This window comes from Equus asinus, chromosome 3 (assembly GCF_041296235.1).
Source record: "Equus asinus isolate D_3611 breed Donkey chromosome 3, EquAss-T2T_v2, whole genome shotgun sequence".
Lineage (NCBI taxonomy): Eukaryota > Metazoa > Chordata > Mammalia > Perissodactyla > Equidae > Equus > Equus asinus.
The window spans coordinates 82,617,184-82,639,536 of NC_091792.1; the positions used below are offsets into that span (position 1 = coordinate 82,617,184).

The window sequence follows — 22,353 nt, forward strand, 5'->3', positions numbered from 1 at the left end:
GGAAGATTGTCCTTGAGCTGATACCTGGGCTGGTCTTCCTCTACTTTGCATGTGGACGCCACCACAGCATGCCTTAATGAGCAGTTCGTAGGTGCACACCCAGGATCTGAACCCACGAATCCAGGGCCGCCAAAGCAGAGCAGACGAACTCAAACACTATGCCACTGGGTCAGCCCCGTATTATGATTTTTAATATTAATGTTTTTTTGTAAGTAATTTCCACTATGAAGTAATATCTAAGTCTTACTAGATTTGGTCTGTACCATGTGAATGAGTATTTTCATAGAGTATTTGAGTATTTTATATTCTATGTTGGGAACAGTTGGCTGTTAAAACAATTTTGCTTTCTTAAGAGGGCTTGATTAGCCATCTATATAGGAGAAAACGTCTGTTTAGACCCCTGTGCTCATTGCAGCCAGCATTATTTACAATAGCCAGGACATAGAAGCAACTTAAGTGCCCATTGACAGATTGATAGAGAAGAGGTGGTATACACACACCCACACACACACTTACACTCACACTCACACTCTACTCTCTCTATAATATATGTATATGGTGGAATACTATACAATAGAATACTCCTCAGCCATGAAAAGATGAAATCTTGCCAGTTCTGATAACATAGATGGACCTTAGCTAATATTGCCTCTTCATCTTTAGTCTTCAGTAGTTTGAGTCTGATGTGCTCAGGTGTAGTGTTGTCTTTACTTTTTGGAATTCCTGAGCTTTTTGAATCTGGGACTTGAGTTTCTGATGAGATTTGGTAAATATTAGTCATTATTTCTTTCTGTATTGCTTTTGTCCCATTCTCATCTTGTCCTTAAACGTTTTACCCATCTTCCACATGTTTCTTACCATCTCTTTTTCCCTCTCTCTGTTGGTTTGAATATTTTGTATTGACTTGTCTTTGGGTTCACCAGTCGTTCTGCTCAGGTCAATCTGTTACACATTCAGTGAGCTCTTGATTTCAAGGCTTTGTAGTTAGCAGTTTCAGCATATCTATTTGATTTTTTTTAAAAATAGATTTCATTTTCCTTTTCAAATTCTCCCATTTTTTATTCCTTTCCCGCATCTTTTTTTCTCTTTTTTCTAGTAATCATAGTTATTAAGTCTTTGTCTGCTAACTTCATTATCTGGATCTTGTCTGGGTATCTTTCTATGGACAGTTTAATCTCTTGATTATTAGTCACTTTAAAAAAATTCTTTGCATGTCTGGTAATGTTTGGTGGTTTGCTGTGTATTGTAGATAATATTCATTGAGGCTCAGGATTATGTTACCTTCTTCTGTAGAGTGTAGAGTTTGGTTCTTGGAGGCAGTTAATTTGTGGGTAGATACCTTGATTCTGTCAAGGACTAGTTTTAGGATTTGTTAGGCAGATGTATTTCACTTAATTCCCAGGGTAAGGCCTTTCTAGAATTTCAACTGAAAGTTGAGGATTTTTGCCCACCCATTCTGGCTGGATCTGAACTTACTCTTCCTAATGGTGTTCATACTCTGTAGTCTTGGCTCAGCTGTTCTCTGCTAGGCCACCCAGAGTTGCCACTCTGAACACCTCAGTTTAGGAGTCAGGCAAGGACCTGTGAGGGACTTTTACCCAGATTTTTGAGTCTCACTCCTCTGCAACTCACTTTTCTGTGTTAGCCTGTCCCTCAAAGCCCACCTGCCTTGGCAGTCCCTAACTATTCCGTTTTGTCTACCCAGTGAGACCGCCTGTGTCTGGAGACTGTCATTAATTTTAAACTAGTGGGATAAGGAATGGTATTTGGTAATTATCATCTCTTGAAGACTTAAATTTACTGTGTTGGGAAAATGCAGATAAAAATGATTGGTGATTTTAAGGCATTGACTGACTACTAGATGTAAGTTTTAGGTCTTAACTACTCTATAAACGTTTAAACTTTTTCAATTATGTAATCAAGCCAATAAGTTCCTTTTGGACGTACCGCTGTGGTTGTTGGCATTACAATTATGAGCAAAATCAAGACATAGCCTGTGCTGTAAGTGACTGTATAGGCTAATAGAAGGTAATTCCTGGGCATGTCATGTTGATAAGAAAAATGTATTTTGTAAAATGAGCATTTAGCAGTTATCTGCTCTGAGATCTTTTATGTCATACATCTCTGGTGTACATAAGGTTCAATTTAAATCTGATACCCAAACTCTCGTTGCAGTGCCCTCTTTTTGGTATCAGCTTTTGTTTCAGCTTTTGGTGTCTTTCCTTGGCTATCTGTTTTGTTGATCCAATTTATAATAGGGTGAAGAGCTACATGGAGTAATGTGGAGAACACCTATTATTCCCAGGCTCCCTTTTTTTCTGACATTTTTAGATGACAATATTATGTCAACCTAGAAGAAGATTTTAAGTTCAAGCCAATATCCAGCTTTTTTGCTTAGGGCCATTTGAAAATGACAGAAGTTGCTGAACTTTTAGTTACTATATGTAATAACAGTATGACATGAAGACAAAGACCTGTGTAATATTGGCTTGATCACTTTATAAAGCTTTTTTTTTCCTTAAGATTTTATTTTTCCTTTTTCTCTCCAAAGCCCCCTGGTACATAGTTGTGTGTTTTTAGTTGTGGGTCTTACTAGTTGTGGCATGTGGGACGCCACCTCAGCATGGCCTGATGAGTGGTACCATGTCCGCGCCCAGGATCTGAACTAGTGAAACCCTGGGCCGCCGAAGCAGAGCGTGCGAACTTAACCACTCGGCCACGGGGCCAGCCCCTAAAGCTTTTTTTTAATCTTCGTACTATAGTTTTTACACTCTTCAATCTTTAGTTGTACTCTCCTCTACCCCCACCCCAATACCATACACAGTATTTTAGTATGATAGTATGTTAAGAAAGCTGATTTTCCCAACTTTGTTATATGGTCTCTACGAGATTTCTGATAGTAAAATGTAAAATGTGTAAGTGAAAGATAAGTATTTATGTTATTGTTATATTTTTAAATTTGAGAGACACTTTGCTCCCTCTTTTTCCTTACACTTTTACAAATTTCTTTAATAGCTACTTAATAGAAAACAGTTGGATTTCAACATCTGCTTCTACAGTCAATCTATTACAATATATTAGTTTTTTTGGTTTATTTTATTTTATCGAGGTCATATTGGCTTTTAATACTGTGTAAATTTCAGGGGTATGTTATTATATTTTCACTTTCTTTGTAGATTGCATTGTATTCACCACTAATAGTCCAGTTTTTATCTGTCACCATACACATGTGCCCCTTTACCCCTTTTGCCCTCCCCCACCCTCTTTTCCTCTGGTAACCACTAATCTGTTCTCCATATCTATGTGTTTGTTTTTTTATCTTCCACATATGAGTGAAATCATATGGTATTTGTCTTTGTCTGACTTATTTCACTTAGCATAATACCATCAAGGTTGATCCATGTTGTTGCAAATGGGACAATTTTTTTTTAATGGCTGAGTAGTATTCCGTTGTATGTATATATACCACATCTTCTTTATCCCTTCATCCGTTGATGGGCTGTTGGGTTGCTTCCATGTATTGGCTATTGTGAATAATGCTGCCATGAACATAGGGGTGTATAAATCTCTTTGAGTTGTTAAAGAAACCCTTTGCTCTTAATGAAGAGTTGGTGCTTCTCTTGGAGGTTGGTCTGTGGTCTATTTTATGAAATGCTTCTGCTATAATTCCTTTTCCTTAAAAAGATAATATGAGCAATATTAGTTCGTCTGTTTAGAGTATTGCTGTCATAGACGTAAGAAATTTTAAATAATGTTTTATTGTTTTCCACTAGGAAACCACCCCTACTCCTAATCCCCCACCTACAGAAGAAGAGAAAACAGAATCTAATCAGGAGGTTGCTAACCCAGAACACTATATTAAACATCCTTTACAAAACAGGTAAGCTTTCTGTCATGTGGGTTTTCTGACTTAGGCAACAGGGTAAATGGTGAATAGGGCAGGTTTCCAGGTAAAGGTTAGATGAAATTATTTTTAGATAGATTAGGTTGAGGATTCCATTTTTATTTGGATGACTGTGTCTGGCAAGAAGTTTTATGTGTGACTCTTGAGCTCAGAAAGGAGAGCTGGTTGAGAGATTGTTTTGAAATTAATAAGTAATTGGTAATTAGTGGTAATTGAAATCACAGTAGCAAATGAGTTCTTAAGAACTGAACTTGACTCAGGACAGAGGCTTGGGATACCAGTATCTAGGGGACTTTTTTGAGGAAGAATGCCTGTGAAAGGTATAGGGACAGGGTGGTGGTGATGGAAACCCAGAAGATGGTTTGTTTAAGGACAGGAGGTCAACAGTGTATGTGTCACTAAAGGGTCAAATATCCATTCAGTTGAGCAATAAAAAGTCTTAAAATGACCATTTGGTTGAACAATAACGTCCTTGCTCACGTAGGAGAAAGTTTAGTAGAGTGCAGGTGATGGAAAAAGATCAAGTAGTTTGAAGAGTGAATAGAAAGTATGCAAATGTATAGAGCAAGAATAGGCAACTTGAAGTTGGGCTATGAAGGAGAAAGGAGAGCTGGGGATGTGGAGTCTAGAGGTTGGTTGGTTTGCATTTAAGACAAGTTAGGAGAGGAAAAGAGGAGAGGTTAAGATGAGTTAAGTTTTCATAGTTAAGAGTATAGTAGTTGAGTAGTAGTTCATTATATGCTTTTCCCCAGCTTTACTCTACCCCTTCCCAGTGTGTGTGTGTTTTTACTTGTCTTTCTGTTTTATGTAATGAAAATTAACATAAATTGTCTGAGAGCTGATGGTGGGAAGAGAATGGCAACTCAGTAACATTGTAAGAATCTGGAAGAAAGTAAATTGGAATTAACTTCGGAAGATATTTAAGTATTTCAGTTGTTTTCATTGTCCCCCCACCCCCAGACCTTTTACTCTACGTACTTTAAAGATCCCACAAGCCTGTCTGTAATTTAGTTTCATTTATTTAAAAAATAGTCTTTTCCTTTTATGGCCTGAATATTTTTTTTATCATTTCTTCATTATCACTGTAGACCAACTGAAACAATAGTCCAAACATGTTTAGTTTTTTGATAGGAGACCTGTGATTCAGCATGTCTCCGGTGAGGAACAAATCGGTTCTCTAGACAATGGGGATCGTCTGCTAGTGAGTGAGATATCAAAAGCTAAATAGTCCATAAAGGATAAAAATCCTTCCTCCGAAAAGCATTGTACCAAAGGTATTAAGTTGAATCATTGATAATAGTAACTTCATATAGTTCAACTTAACAAACAGTGGCACCAAAACCCTGAAAGTATTTTTTCATCTTTTCGGTGGTATCTTATAAAAGCTAACTAACTCTGTATGCCTTCTAGCTGTCTGTGAACTACAGTTCTTAGTGTTGCTGTTATTTTGGGGAGAGGTGATCAAAGCATATGTCCCTCACAGCTTGAATGAAGTCTGAGAGATTCCTGAAAAGTGTCCGCATCAGTCAACAGACTGATTAAATCCTATAAGGGAGTCTCTGAGGATGTCAGTTTCTCTATAAATTCTACTTCTTGTGTAAAATAATAAATATCACTTGGAAAATATTGTAAGATGCTTTATGGTTCAAATTTTGATAGTTTCCTTATTTTTACTTTTCGTAAATATGCAGAATTTGCTATGCTTTCTTTAAAAAGAATCTGTAATAATTATAGGAAAGATGAAAGCAGCAGGGCACAAGTCTATAAAAGTAGAAGTTCTCTGCCTTCCTGCCCATTTTACTTTTCTCTGCTCCCTGGGGTAGTCAGTGTTAAATTTGGTTTGTATTCTTCCAAAACTGCCATGTGCATATATATACACTTTTGTTTTATACAGGTGGCCATACTATTGACTTTTTTTGTTTGTATGTGCAGATTTTTTCTCATTTTAAACTACTGCCTTATATTAAATGAATATATAGTCACTTTATATATTGTGTAGTATTTTACATAGTTGTTTTATTAGGCTTACATTAATGGGTATATAGATTTCTTTTTCTGTTTACAAACAGTGTTGTAGTGTATGCATCCTTATTTGTTTTTGTCTACTGTGTGAATATATTTATAGGGTAAAATTTCAAATTTCCTAGGGTAAAGACTACCCTTTAACAACGTTGTAGATACTCTCAAATTATCCTGCTTTATCATCTTAGACTTTTAACCGTTTGAGAGTTCCTGGTTTCTACATCCTTACCTTAACATCAATCTTTTTAATTATTTCCAGTTGGATTGGGTCTATTCTGATTTGTGAAACAATGTCTTGTCATTTTAAATTTGTATTTCTTGTATTGAAGTTTCAAAACAATTTCATATTGTATTGGTGATTTGTGTTTTTATCTGTGGACAGTCTGTTCAGCTCTTTTGTCTGTTTTTTCTTTTGGGCTATCTTTTTAAGTTAATTTCCAAGCATTGTATATTAGGGATGCTAACCCATCCAAGAGGGGGCTTAGGGAGAAAATGAGTTATCCAAATCATTTGTCTTTTAACTGTGTATGGGATTATATGGTTTTTGATTTTCACGTAGTTGAATATCACCTTTCCGCCACGGCTTCTGGATTTCATGTAAGTCTTTGGAAGACTTTATGCAATTATCCTATTTAATAGCTGCACAGTAGCCTCTTGTATGGATGTATTATATTTTGTTTAAATCAGCAGTTCTCAAACTTTTGTTCTCATGATCCCTTTACACTCTTAAAAATTATTGAGGACTCCCACAGAGCTTTGGTTATGTAGATTTTTATCTATTTCCATTTACTATATTAGAACTTAGAAAGTAAACCTGAGAGAATGTAAGATTATATTTACATTTAAAAAATCCATTGCATGTTAATACATATTTTTAATGAAAAAACATTATTCAACATAAAAAATATATAGTGGGAAGAATAACATTTTTGCATTTTTGTAAATCTCTTTAAGTGCTTGTCTTAATAGAAGTCAGCTGAATTTTCATAGATGCTTCTGCCTTCCGTCTGTGGAGATAAGTTGTTTCAGAGACAGTATAAGAAGATAGGACCTCAGACAGGCACATGGTTGGTAAAGGGAGAATTGTTTGTTTGTTTTTTTTTTTTAAAGATTGGCACCTGAGCTAACAACTGTTGCCAGTCTTGTTTTTTCTTTTTTTTTTCTTTCTGCTTTTTCTCCCCAAATCCCCCCAGCACATAGTTGTGTATATACATATATTTTTAGTTGTAGGTGCTTCTAGTTGTGGCACGTGGGACGCCGTCTCAACATGGCCTGATGAGCAGTGCCATGTCCGCGCCCAGGATCCGAACCAGCGAAACCCTGGGCTGCTATAGCAGAGCGTGTGGACTTAACCACTTGGACACGTGGCCAGCACCAGGGGAGGAGAATTGTTAATAGCTTTTTAAAATAATTATAGGTATTCTCCTTTGTTTCTTTACTTTTTTTTTTAAAGATTGGCAGCTGAGATAACATCTGTTACCAGTCTTTTTTTTCTTCTTCTCTCCAAAGCCCCCCTCCACCCCCACTACTTAGTTCTGTATTCTAGTTGTGAGTCCTTCTAGTTGTGGCATGTGGGACGCCACCTCAGCATGGCCTGATGAGCAGTGCCATGTCTGCGCCCAGGGTCCAAACCTGTGAAACCCTGGGCCGCCGAAGCTGGAGTGTGCCAATTTAACCACTTAGCCACCGGGCCGGGCCCCAGGTATTCTCCTTTGATACTAGGTTTCTTATAGGTTAGTTGCAGTGTGGAATCTGAAACCGTAACCAAGAACTTTTCCTAACCTGTTACATTAAAATCCATGTCTCTTTCTGGCATTTGAAATGGATCTTTTACCCATGCATGATTTTATAACACTACTGGTCATTTGGAAAATATTAGTTCACTGGGTTATACAGATCTTCCAAATATTGGCACTTTTCCTTATACAGTATCAAAACAATATCATTCATTAACATCACTACTAAACTCATCAGAAATGTCTTTAATTTACTGAGTTGTCAAGCTCATAGTGGCACATGCAGGCTTTCCAAATTCCAATTTTCTCCCGAAATCTCAAATTTTAAGCAATAGGCTAACTGTTCATTTTTCAAGAAATAACCATGGTTTACCAGCTATTCTTTCAAGTAAAACTGATGTTCCAAGAAAAATGTGGCTAGTTCACCTCAAAATTCAATTGTCTAAATGTATTTTGGTATACAGAAGTGTTGTTTTTGCAGAATATGAAAAAGACACGTACACAGATTGAAACTTAATGAAACCAGTAATTTTTACTGCCTTATCAATTGCATTCTTAACTGAAACTGATACTGTTGTTACTGTGAGAGTTGGTGATAATAAAGGATACATTGACTACTAGTGCAGTTTGGGGCAATTATATGATTCTTGCTATGGCACCAGCACATTTACCCACTGTTGCTTTTGCACCATTCATGCAAATGTCTATATAGTGAAAAATAAAATAATTTCTTATGAAATTATTTTGAAATTTCTTACAAACATATTATGAAAATAGCTTTTACTCATCAGAGCTCCTCAAAGGTTCTTAGGGTTCTCTAGGTTCTGCACACGACACTTTGAGAACTGTGATTTAAATAATCTCTTGTCAGTAGGTGCTTAAGATGTTTCCAAATTTTGCAAAATTAGGAACATTCTTGTACAAACATTTTTGCCTAGTCTTCCAACTTTTTTCTTAGGATAAATCTTTATATATTTAATGGCTGAATGCAGTTAAAAAAACAAGCCTAATTCATTTTATTATTATTTTTAATTGAGGTATAATTGACATATAACATTATGTTAGTTTCAGGTATATAACATAATGATTTGATATTGTATATATTGCAAAATGATCACCACAATAAGTTTAGTTAACATCTGTCGTCATACATAGTTAACAAATGTTTTTTCTTATGGTGAGAACTTTTAAGATCTACTCTCTTAGCACCTTTCAAATGTGCAATATAGTATTATTAACTGTAGTCACCATGTTTTACTTTATTTATTTATTTTATAACTGCAAGTTTGGAGGTTTGTACCTTTTGATCCCCTTCATGCATTTCAAGCACATACCCCCACCCCACCCCTCCGCCTCTGGCAACCACCAGTCTGTTCTCTGAGCTTGTTTTTCTAAGAATCTACATATAAGTAAGATTGTACAGTATTTGTGTTTCTCTGTCTGACTTATTTCACTTAGCATTAATGCCCTCAAGGTCATACATGTTGTGGCAAATGGCAAAAATGGCAAGATTTCTTTTTTATGGCTGAATAATATTCCTGTGTGTGTGTGTGTGTCTGTGCATTTTCTTTATTCATTCATCTCTTGATGGACACTTAGGTTGTTTCCCTGTCTTGGCTATTGTAAATACTCCTGCAATGAACATGAGGGTGCATATATCTTTTAGAGTTAGCATTTTCATTTTCTTCAGATAAACACCCAGGAGTGGAATTGTTGGATCATATGGTGGTTCTATTTTTAATTTTTCAAAGGAGTGAGTTAATTTTAGAAATCCACAGTGCAGTACTTGACTTTGTGTGTGTTTAATAGTTTTCTGCCTTTGCTTTTTTTTTTTTTGGCTGGTGGGTTGGTAAATACAAATTACGAAGTAGATATTGAAATGCATCTCACTATTATGTCTGAGATTATCAAGTATTAATCATAGAGTTAGGAAATATATGTCATTTGGAAACCTGTCTTCAGATAACATTTTTATCAATGAGCAAATGAAATTTCCCTTTGAGTTACCTTTGGAGTAGTAATTTAGAGAATATGATTCTACTAAAGATGAATCATCTTGGGCTGATAACATTTAAGTGTAACTTTGATGTGACATGGGTTTATCTTCAAGATATTAGAGTAAAACTTTTTTAACGGAGATGTATACAGATATATAGAAACTGGTATACATTATTTTAAAACATATGTGGTGTCGTTACTCAATGAATTCTTTTGTTGTTTCCTCATTTATGTGTTTGAGTAAATAGAGAATCACATTTAATAGTTTCCTTCCTTTCTAGCACTCCCATTTCTCCCTCTCGGCTAATACCTTTTTCTTTCTTTGAAAAGTCAGCTTTCCTATTCCCCACTTTCCTTTCTGGTTAAGTGCTCCTGCTCTGTTTTCTTAAGTAAAAGCTTGATTATCTCTCTCCGTTTAGCACACTGTAATAGTCTGTATACTGTGTCTCTGTGAACTTCCTTGAGGGATGAGCCTCAGTGAATCTCTAGGTATAGTGGAGAATCTATTATGAGGTAGACACAAAATACGTACTTTAAGAAAGAAGGAAAAGTACTCGTTATTTGCTGCTGTAGTAACAGCTACCATTTTAAAATTATTTTTAATTGTGGTAAAATACACATAACATAAAGTTTACCGTCTTAACCATTTTTTAAGTGTACAGTTTGTAGTGTTCAGTATAAGTACATCCCATTGTTGTGCAGCCAGTCTCCAGCAGAACTCTCTGCATCTTGTAAAACTAAAACTGTACCCATCAAACAGCCATCCCATTCCCCTTCTGTACCCATCCCATTCGGTACCATTCCCCTTCCCTCTAGCCCCTGGTAGCCACTGTTAATGCTTTCTGTCTCTGTGAATTTGATTAGGGATCTCATACAATGGAATCATACAGTATTTGTCTTTTTTGGCTTATTTCACTTAGCATAATGTCCTTACGATTCATCCATGTTGCAGCAAGAGTCAGAATTTCCTTCCTTTTTAAGGCTGATTAATATTCCCTTGTATGTTTTTACCACATTTTGTTTATCCATTCGTCTTTCAGCGGACATTTGGGTTGCTTCCCCTTTTTGGCTGTTGTGAATGATGCTGCTATGAACACGAATGTAAAACTGCCGTATTTTTGACACTGGCTTTTTATTTTTAGATGGGCACTCTGGTTTTTCAAAAATGATAAAAGCAAAACTTGGCAAGCAAACCTTCGGCTGATCTCTAAGTTTGATACTGTTGAAGACTTTTGGGCGTAAGTAATCATTCGTTTTAGGATGTTTGTTTTATTAGTTGTGTAATTTTTCATTTTAAGTCGCATTCACAAAAGGAAGGGGAAAGTGAACAGTTAATAAATATTCATCTATAGAACTACCTTTTTGTTTGTCCATCTCCTCACAGCTGTTTGAATTGGTGAGTATTCGTTATCAGGTTTAGAAAGCTTCAGTCTTGTCATCTTTTAGCCCTACATTTTCTCTATTCCTTGTCCTGAGATATCTTTTGCATGAGAATCCTTTACTGCCCCTAGAACTTCTGACACCTTGTTGGAACTTGTCCCCTTCCTGGTTGCCTAGATATATTTGCCCCAGACTTCAGTATTCCAGAGCAACTTGTTAGGCCCCTATTTCTGCAGATTCTTTTCATTGTAACATCTGGGATTTCCTGTGATAGGGACTCTTATTTCAAAAGCTGAAATTCTCAAAATTCAGGGTTTGTCCAAGAATGACAGTATCTGTGATGATATTTTTAATTTCATTATACTTTGTGATCAACTTCAAGAAAAATAATTGAAATATCTTTGAGATTTTGTTTCAGATTTAGCAAAAAGTTAAGATTTGGGGATCATAAACCTTTGCATGATGTCAAAATAAAATTTAAAATTGTAAAGTTTTTATCAAGAATTTTTAGAATATTGATTCTCTGAAAACAAGTTGATTTAGTATGTCATTTACTTGAAAAATGTATAGGGAGAAACTATTTGACAACTTGAAAGATACAACTTCTTAAAAACATTTTTAAGAGCTGTAAATTACCTAGCAGTTATCTAAATATTGTAATTTGTACATCAGGTATTCTTTTGGATCATATATATGCTGAATCAGTGATGCTTTTATGTTTTAATGTAACCCCCTGAGTGTATTCTGCACACACAAAAGATGTTTGTGATCAGAAAATTCATACATGTATGCTTCCTCCAGGGCAGAAACAGTATTCTTTTGTATTATTTCCAGTGCTTTGCCCTTTATAGGCATTTAGTATGCGTTTGACTCACTGGAAAAAAACAAAACCTAGAATAATCAGAGAAAACTTTGAGTGGTCACTTTTTATTGAAAGCTTTTGTTTTTTTAAGTAATAAAACTACATTTAAGCCCCCAGCAATTCATAAGTCTAGTTAAATTAGGCTTAATCTGTTTTGCCCTTTAGCAGAACATCAAGTGTTTTTCTTCTCTAATTGTATTTATGTAAGAGTCCTCTAAAACATGGAAAGTCTCTAGTCTCCCCGGGAGAAGGAGGAGTAAGAGTCTTTAACCATTTCCCCCACTGATTCAGATTTGCATTTATCTAGTTTGTTGGGCTTTCCCCGCTTTACATAACTGTGTTTCTAAGTGGACCTCTGATTAGAACATGGCCCCACCTTCTAGTTTTGTGTAAGCAGTCTCACTATGTAGTGGAATTTTACACCATAATTTAGAGATGTGAGGGCATCCTTCAGCTTTCTGTAAATATCTAAGTCACTTCTTAATTTCTCTTTTTTTTTTTTCCTGGCAAATTTAGTGGTAAACAGCCATTGAGTCCTGTTGGATTTATCCAATCTGTCTGTACTGTTAGGATTCTGGTTGAGTTCTTCTGCATATATCCAGTCTTTCTGTACTGTTAGGGTTCTGTTTAAAGGTATCATTACAAATTCTCATTATAAACTTACTATGAAATAGAGACCTTCGAGCACTGTAGAAGAGAAAGAAAACAGCAAAAAGAGGCATTGCTCTTTTCTACCTCAAATGCCATTGAAGAAGGTCACTTGCATACTATGAATTTTATGAAAGTGTTGGTGCTAATTCTATAGTTACTGTTAGTCTGCAGGCCTCTCTTGTTGCCTGGTGGAAGCTGTCAGTGATAATGTAGTTTAGGAACAGTGACCATTAGGTAAAGTGACTCCACAGCCAGGAAGCTTTATTCAGTCTTAGGCTGTCTCACCCAGATTCAGTTTGTGTGTTATCTTGTGGAATGTGATCCAAAAGATGCCAGACTCTTTCTTAAAACTGTGCCTGAAGTATTCCTCAACTGGATTGAAAGAGCACCAAGAGAATCTGGCTAAGGATCAAAGCATCATCCATAGTCAGTAGACGTATAGCTAAAATCATGATTTCAGCATCTAATGTTGGAGATAGGCAAAGCATTCTTACTCTGTTGCCAATTTTATAACAATGTTGCTGTAAAAGGCTTCAGGAGGTCTAATGATCCTACCACCTTTAGGCTAGTGAGTATCTGAGTCGTCCCAAATGCTATTCTGTTACATTGATACTTTGGAAGGAGCTTAGAAATACAATAATGTTGGCTTATTACAGTCATGCAATCCTAATGGTCAGGAAGTTTGTCTTGCTTTCTCTTGGATTATCTTTTTGTGTATCTAAAACTGCTCATTAGCCTCATAATTCTTTCGTCTGCTTAACGTTACCTCATACCTCTATTCTCAGTTTCTTATATATACATATGTATGCATTGAGTTAACTAATAGATCAAAATATGTTTTTGTCAAAATAAAATCATTGAAAATATTTTCTTGGGGCCACCCCCGTGGCCGAGTAGTTAAGTTCGTGCACTCTGCTTTGGCGGCCCGGGGTTCTGCCGGTTCGAATCCTGGGTGCGGACATGGCACTGCTCATCAGGCCATGTTGAGGTGGCGTCCCACATGCCACAACTAGGACTCACAACTGAAATATACAACTATGTACTGGGGAGGTTTGGGGAGAAAAAGCAAAAAAAAAATTTTTTCTTGAAAATCAGCAAATGTTGATTTTTGAACTGACCATTATTAAGATCTGTTTGGTCCATTTCAGAAATTGGCTCCATAGAAAAAAAAGTAAATATGAACTTTTATCTTGTTTATTTTTATCATATTCTCTAAACTTATATGTAAGCACCTAGACTCTGCATTATATATTCTGTGATTATAATTGTCCTTTTCTTTTACCTAGTCTGTACAACCATATCCAGTTGTCTAGTAATTTAATGCCTGGCTGTGACTACTCACTTTTTAAGGTATGCTTAATTGGTGATTTCATATGTTTATTATAAGATTGGACCATTCAGGTATTCATTAAGAAATCTTGCCACAAACTTAGGAATAGTTAATGCTCTGATGCTTGGAAAATAATAAAAGTAGCTTTACTAGGCTTTAGCATAAATATGTTTTGCCCTATTTTAGTATAAATAATTGAAATTAAATGAGAGTTTCACTCTGTGAGCACACAGCGTGATTGATTTTGAAGAGAGCTTTGATTATCCAATCCAATCTCTTCTTAATATATTTGAGTAGACAGACGTGCAGAGTTTGTCAGGAATTCTTACCCTGGGGTGAGTGGATCCTTGAGATATTTATAAATGGGTTTTGTCAGATGGTAGAGGGTAGGGCACTCATTAACTCCCTGAAATTGCATAATTTTTGCATATATTATCTAGGTATATGTATGTAGCTTCTCAAAGGTGTCTCTTACTCAGAATGTTTAAGAACCTCCAGATTAAATGAAACCCAGGGTTTGATAGCTAATAAGTGCCTCAGTCATGACCCTAATTCTGCAATCCCATGCCTTTGGCTTTAAATCTTGTGTGCTTTTTTTCCCCACTACATCAATAGCAGTTTTACGGAGAATAAAGTAAAAAGTTAACACGGTTGTCACTTGTTGTTTCTAGTGATGATCACTTAAGTTAAAGTAACAGTATTATCTAATATTGTTGTCTTCTAACCTTGTAGGATGGTATTGAGCCTATGTGGGAAGATGAGAAAAACAAAAGAGGAGGACGATGGCTAATTACATTGAACAAACAGCAGAGACGAAGTGACCTGGATCGCTTTTGGCTAGAGACAGTAAGGTTTTAAAATTATAAAGTAGTTTTGGAATACTACAACTTAATTTATATTACATTTTACATCAGTTACTTAATTGAAGAGGACATAAGGGTGCCTACTCTAGAAAATGTAGGCCAGCAATTAATTTTGCTCTATCAGGTGAATCCTGTGTATTTTACATACTAGCGTAGTGAAACCCCTCTAGTACATTGCAAATCAAGTATAAAGTGATTGACAGTTGACTCACCTCCCACAATAAGCTCATCCTGGTCATTTCATTAACTTCAAAATTATAGAACTTCACATTTTGTATGATGTAAGTTTTTACAACCCTCTTAGAGTATTGCTTTCCATCGTAAGCTTTTTAGATCAATGAAATTGTAACTTGATATCATTCAGCTTTTATGTTGTGTTGCACCCTAGAACTTTTGGCTTAAGACATATATTAAATATGAGATAATAGGCGTTTTCTATAGTGAGAGTTTCTAAACTTCAAGTTTTTAGGAGCAGGGATCACAGTCTCTTGTATCCCCAGCACTTGGCACAGTGTCTGGTTTATAGTTAGCACTTATTAAATTAAGCAGTTAATAAACATTTGAATGAATTTTTTTTTTCTTTTAAGAGAAAAGACTTAATTTTCCTTTAGACAGAGATTATCAGTGAATACCACTTTAGAATTGCACATTAGAAAGCCATTTCAGTTTTGCAAGATGACAAAAGTTCTGGAGATGAACATTGTGAATATACTTAATGCCACTGAACTCTACACTCAATATAAAATTTACCATTTTAACCATTTTTATGTGTATTTACTCCAATTTAAAAAAAACATTAGAAGGTGTTAATGAGAAACAGCAAGAACAAGAGGCAGTTAATCTAACCATGAACAACTATTTCAGTTATTCCCTAAGTGTTTCTTTGCTTGGCAAGGTTAAGCAGCAGCAGACCAAATGAATATTAATAAAATAATTCATGTTTTTTATGTACCCTGACATCAATTGCCCAATTTGCTGAAAAAGTTAAAACAACTGTCATGTTCTTGATATTAAACAAACAAATGAATTTTTTAAAAAGTCAGGACAAAGAACTATATGCATAAATATAATTTAGACATTCAAAAAGTCACCCTTGATTCAAAAACTATTTTTCAGTTTTGTATATATACAAATATATGAGAGACATTTGCTCTTTAATAAGTTGTGTATAATCTATTGTATGTAATTTGGGATTGGGTTTCTTTTAAAGCTGCTGTGCCTTATTGGAGAATCTTTTGATGACTACAGTGATGATGTATGTGGAGCTGTTGTTAATGTTAGAGCTAAAGGTGATAAGATAGCAATATGGACTACTGAATGTGAAAACAGAGATGCTGTTACACATATAGGGTAAGTTTTGTTTGCAGTACTTTTAAAATATTGAGTTAACTAACAGAAGTACTATTATTTATAACTTTAGAAATACTGGGATTTGTAGATCATTATTTTCCTTGTTTTATTTTCAGGAACACTTATAATCTTGGACTGCTCTGTCGGTATTCAGTGTGCCTTGTACATATTTTTTTCATGCCTGTAAAATTTCTTCCCAGTAATGGAGTATATAATCACTAGAGCACTCTATTTTGGCATATAGCATTTTATTCTTTTATCAAATGAGAATATAAGTCTTTTTTCCTTCTTTAAAATCATAGTGCTAATATATAATACTCATCATAATTCAGTGAGTATTGGCAAATAGTCTATGTGTATTTTGTGCATGTGTGTACCCTGTACATAAATTTTTCTTTGAAATTTAGGTGACAGTATGTTGGTTTTGTTCGTATTTATACCCACCTGTGAGTTTTTAAACTTTTTTTTGTAATTATTCTTTGCAAAAATTGCCTATTTTGTCCACCCCGTCCCCCAGCATTGGTCAGTGTTAGCTAGGATTTTCTTTTTAAAGATTTCATTTTTTTCCTTTTTCTCCCCAAAGACCCCGGTACATAGTTGTATATTGTTTGTTGTGGGTCCTTCTAGTTGTGGCCTGTGGGACGCTGCCTCAGCGTGGTTTGATGAGCAGTGCCATGTCGGCGCCCAGGATTCGAACCAATGAAACACTGGGCTGCCTGCTGCGGAGCGTGCGAACTTAACCACTCGGCCATGGGGCCAGCCCCTTAAGTGTTTAATTTTTCAGTGTACACTCTTGTCAGTAGTAAGTATGATAAATGTAAATGTGCAGTAACATACGGTATTGTGATTTATATGTAAAATATAACTAGGATTTTGGATTAGAGAATTAAAATATACATTTGCGTGTTATTTTTATGTAAATTAACTATGCATGTGTTACAGCTGCACCTCATGGTATTTGTGATTGTAAATAATCAGATACTATAAACACTGAGCCCAGGGACCGTCCCTGCTTTATTCTCACTTTATTAGTAATTATTACAGTGCCTCATACATAGTAGACTCTCAGATATTGGCTAAGTGATTAACCAAGATTGTTGTGAAAATGAAGAGTAGCTTTTGCTAAAAGGAAGGGGTATGCAATTTTTTTCTGTTTCACTCTCTAGATATTATTTTTTTATTTAAAGAATAATAATACGGAATTTGGTGTGTGTGTAAAAATTAATGACTACTTTTCTTCTTTTTCTTCTTCTAGGAGGGTATACAAGGAAAGGTTAGGACTTCCTCCAAAGATAGTGATTGGTTATCAGTCCCATGCAGACACAGCTACTAAGAGCGGCTCCACCACTAAAAATAGGTTTGTTGTTTAAGAAGACACCTTCTGAGTATTCTCATAGGAGACTGCGTCAAGCAATCGAGATTTGGGAGCTGAACCAAAGCCTCTTCAAAGCAGAGTGGACTGCATTTAAATTTGATTTCCATCTAAATGTTGCTAAGATATAAGAGAAGTCTCATTCGCCTTTGTCTTGTACTTCTGTGTTCATTTTTTTTTTTTTTTTTGAATTTTGGCTAGAGTGTCCGCACTATCCCAATCAAAGAATTACAGTACACATTGTCCCCAGAATCCATAAATGTGTTCCTGGCCCACTCTGTAATAGCTTAGTAGAATTACCATTACAAACACATTTTACCCATCCACAATGTTAAAAAAAGAACTTGCATTTCTATACCTTACAGGAAAAAAATTCTGTTTATGTTCCATTGTATGCAGGAGCATATTTTGCTGGTTTGAAAGAGCATAGAGTTTTCTGGCAATTTTCTTTGTTTCTTTTTACAGCATTGTCTTTGCTGTACTCTTGCTGATGGCTGCTAGATTTTAATTTATTTGTTTCCCTACTTGATAACATTAGTGATTCTGATTTCAGTTTTTCATTTGTTTTGCTTTTGTTTTTTTCCTCATGTAACATTGGTGAAGGATCCAGGAATATGACACAAAGGTGGAATAAACATTAATTTTGTGCATTCTTTGGTAATTTTTTTGTTTTTTTGTAACTACAACGCTTTGCTACAAATTTATGCATTTCATTCAAATCAGTGATCTATGTTTGTGTGATTTCCTAAACATAATTGTGGATTATAAAAAATGTAACATCATAATTACATTCCTAATTAGAATTAGTATGTCTGTTTTTGTATCTTTATGCTGTATTTTAACACTTTGTATTACTTAGGTTATTTTGCTTTGGTTAAAAAATGGCTCAAGTAGAAAAGCGGTCCCATTCGTATTAAGACAGTGTACAAAACTGTAAATAAAATGTGTACAGTGAATTGTCTTTTAGACAACTAGATTTGTCCTTTTATTTCTCCATTTCTATAGAAGGAATTTGTACCTCTTATTTGCAGGGCAGTCTCTATTGTGTTCTCTTGTAGTGTCTTCCACGTGAACAGCATAAGTTTGGAGCACTAGTTTGATTATTGTGTTTATTACGATTTTTAATAAATTCAATAGGTAGCATCGTATATATGGAATTAAATTGATATGGCTATCTTTGTTTTTTATAAACTAAGGCACAGTCCTACAGTCTTAGGTAAATAATGTACTCTTCATATGTTAAGACTCATGAGAATTGCAATCTCGTTGCATCACCATTTGATTGGTAGGAATAGTTGTAAGACTTGGTTGCTGAATAGAGGTGTTCTTTTGTACGTATCAAGTGATAGCATAGGGAAAGAATATAGGAGGTGGGACATGCATTAAAAATTTTTAGTATTGCTGTCTAAATAGAATGGAATAAACAGATATGAAGATTTATATTATGTTGGTAATTTGGTGTAGTATGGTTTTAGTAAGTTTGAAAACTTAATCTACACTTTGTAGGCTTCATTTGAAAGCATTTTGTCTGTAATACGTAATTGTGTATTTCAGATCCAGTGAAATGGCTATCATAGACCAAAGGGTAAGCTGAACTATGGATAAAATGAAAATCATTAGTTGTTTTTAAATGGTCATGAATTAATCATTTCAGAACTGATCAGCTTGACAAAAATCCTATGTAAAATAAACAGGAACTTAGTAGTATTTATTTTACTGAAGAATTTTACAGCAATTTGAAGAGTACCTCAGGCTACCAGCTGAGTACTTTGAATAACACAAACACCTCTTGTTCAGTATTTTAGAAATACAGAATCTTTTGTGTTTATAGTCTCAATTTACTGTACCTAATATCTGCTGTTTAAGCTTGGTGATTGGTTAAGGTGATTTATTGTCAGTGTTGATATGTGTAGTTGTGAGCACTTCAAGAGCTTGCTTGAAAGTGATGGTGTTGGTAATGGGTGGGTTTGGAGTAGTGTATCTATTAGAAATTAATGCTCTATTTCCTTATTTCTAAGATGCAGTCCATTTTAAGAAGCATTAGTTTTCCTGAGTGGAGGAGGAATAATGCATTAAATATACACAGTTCTAAATTTTTTAAAAACCAAATTTATAGCATTTGATTATCCTGTCATTACCATTTTAGAATCACAGTCAGTTTGAAGTCTTTTTTTCCCAGTGGATGGGGAGGAATGATAAATTACTGAGTCACTGTTGGCAAATGCCACTTAAATGTTACAGTGACTTGCAGCTTTTCATGACTTCATTAGCATCTTTTCTAAATAAAAAATTAGACTGTATATAATTCTCTAACTTACTTTTTCCTCCCTGTCCAACAGGATATTATAAATAAATATATTTTCATAATAGAGAATTAAAATAACGTTTAACAGATGAATAGTAGTTCATTGTAGGGATGTGACATATTTCATTTAACCACTTTAATTGTTAATAACCCCAATTCTGCAGAAGGATTTGAGGCATATTATGTAAGAATTAAATAATTACCGTACTTCTGTAGTACTTACTATGTGCCAGGCAATGTTCCGAGGGCTTTACTGCACTTTACCCTGTATAGTAATCCTTTGACATAAGTGCTGTTTTCCCCATTTTATAGATGAAGAAACAAGAAGCAGTGAAGATTTTATTAAGTCACTTTACACCTTGTAAGTTGCAAAATGTGGATTTGAATCCTAGAAATTTGGTTGCAGAGACTCTGTAAATCACATTATACTCTGAATAATGTAAAGCCTGTCTGACAGGCTGTAGTAAAGTGCATCAGACTGTAGTCAGTTTATAGGCCAGGCATATAAGCATTTCATTTTACTTTCTTTGGTAACAAAACTTACACTAGATGGAGAGTCCCCCTAGGCTCACTCTGTTCGCAGTCACCTAAACTAAGCATTTGGAGGATTTTGAGCACACGGAGACCAAGGTACAGGAGTTTATAGATGTATAAGTTAAATAAATATTTTCATATACAATTGTGAATGTCTATATCCTGTTATCTTCTAAGATAGGCAAAATATAGCAAATTTTCAACTTGGTAGGAGTTGAGATTCTTAAATGGTGAAGTTTGCATTTAAAAGGATAATTTCAATTTACTAAGGCAGTGTGATAATGCGATGTTTTACATTTTAAAATTAAAACAAGTTAATGACAAGTCTCTGTGCTACTTTTTATCTCTAATTGTTAAAGATTGTCTTCATTATTGAGTAGTGGGGAAAAAAACTAGTAAATTTTCTCACTGAGTCAGACCCTGTAGACAAATGCAAGATGTTAGGTTAGATTGACATTAAAAAACACAACTCTAGGTCAGTGCTATCCAGTGTCTGTCTGGACCAGTATAGAAATTGAGAGTGTCTAGAAACTTCTACAGCAATTTGATGTTAAAGTATGTGATCATTTTTCTAGTAATTTTTAAAAATATATTTTACAAAAGTATGTTCTTGATGGAGTGCACTTTAGGGGTTAAAACTGGTCCTTTGGCACATACAGTTTGAAAAACCTACTCTTAAATTGCTTTACTTGGTAGCCCAGGCCTGCTTATTTGCCTGTCAATCCCTGAAATGACTAGGTTTATTCTCTCCACTCCTCGTCTCACAGCTGATGGACTTGGTGTCCAAATTTCAGTTCTAATCTGTAACATCTTTCAGTAGTACTCTGTGGTATTCTGCTTACTGTGAACTCCAAAGTAGACATTAGGCAGCCTCCCTAGTACCTCGGGTAGTTTAGGTTTTAATATTTACTGGGACTGTTCACTGCTAGAAGCAAAAAGTGAAATTGTGGGCATGTGATCACATGTGGCACCATGTCTTCCAATTGAGAGGAAGCGATTTTCATGATTTAGTCTTGCTCCTTTTTCAAAATTTTACTCCAGAACTTGTAATTCCCCAGTTTTACACCAAAATTATTTCCCTGCCTTTCCTCCAAAAAATATGCATCGAATACCTCTATTTACTATGTTGTAGGTGCTGGGCATATGGCAGAAAACAAGATGGACTGGCCCCTGCTCTAGACTTTTAAAAGCAGGCATATATTCAAAACAAGTCGTTCCATAAGGTTCTACAAATCGTTTTTCTAACTGAAATAGAACTCCTAGGGTTTCCAGGGATTAGTAGTGTAGAGGTAAATATAAAATGAGGTGGTTTGCTCTAAAGATGCAGCTCTAGCACTGAGTCTAAACAGATAACTATAAAAGGACTGGACCAAACTCTCACATGCAGATTACAGCTTTTGCAAGACTTAATTTTTACTTTACATTACTGAACTCTATTGATTGTTCAAGTAAAGTTCTTTGGCTCTCTTTTGGTTATGTGATGGAACTTTTTAAATGCGATTGTGTCTTCATTGACGTGGCTTTACAGCTAGTAGTCCCGTGTCCAGCCACCTTCCCAAACTACTGATCGTGTTTTTTTTCTTTAAAGTTTGACCTAACATAATGCATACTTTATTTTCACTACAGAAAGGTAGAGGTGAAAATTTCCTGTCTTCTTCAACCCCACTCTTCTTTTTCAAGGTACCACTCAAGTTTCTTGTAAATGTCTGTAAGTTTTCTGTGCATACATCAGATATATAGTGTCTATCCTTTTTCTTTGGACACAAATCATTTTGCTAGCATTGTTTTCTCATTTAATAGTGTTGGACATTGTTACATGTTCTAGCGCATGTAAAACGTTATTTTTCTTAATTGTGTAGTGATCCATTACATGAATGAATGGCTTATTGGAAGACTGCCTGTCTGCCTGCCTGCCTTATGTATTTTTGCCTTTACAGTCCCCCAGTGTAAGTTGTAATCTTTGTACACTGTATTTCTTTGGTACATGCAAAGAACAAAATTTGCTTTTCTTTAGCAGTACTTAAGTGGCACTCATTCTCTACCACT

General features: G+C 35.2%; 1 protein-coding gene across 1 annotated transcript in view; it reads left to right on the forward strand.

Annotated features, from left to right (window-relative positions):
- The window catches only part of EIF4E (eukaryotic translation initiation factor 4E), a 37,198-nt gene extending 18,759 nt beyond the window's left edge, over window positions 1-18,439 (forward strand). Inside the window, exons 2-7 of the mRNA XM_014865083.3 lie at window positions 3,774-3,880; window positions 10,803-10,898; window positions 13,840-13,903; window positions 14,616-14,729; window positions 15,957-16,096; window positions 17,352-18,439. Of these exons, the coding sequence (XP_014720569.1) occupies window positions 3,774-3,880; window positions 10,803-10,898; window positions 13,840-13,903; window positions 14,616-14,729; window positions 15,957-16,096; window positions 17,352-17,466 (636 nt within the window). The 3' untranslated portion in view covers window positions 17,467-18,439. The remainder of the gene's footprint in view (window positions 1-3,773; window positions 3,881-10,802; window positions 10,899-13,839; window positions 13,904-14,615; window positions 14,730-15,956; window positions 16,097-17,351) is intronic.
- The last annotated feature ends 3,914 nt before the right edge of the window (window positions 18,440-22,353 follow it).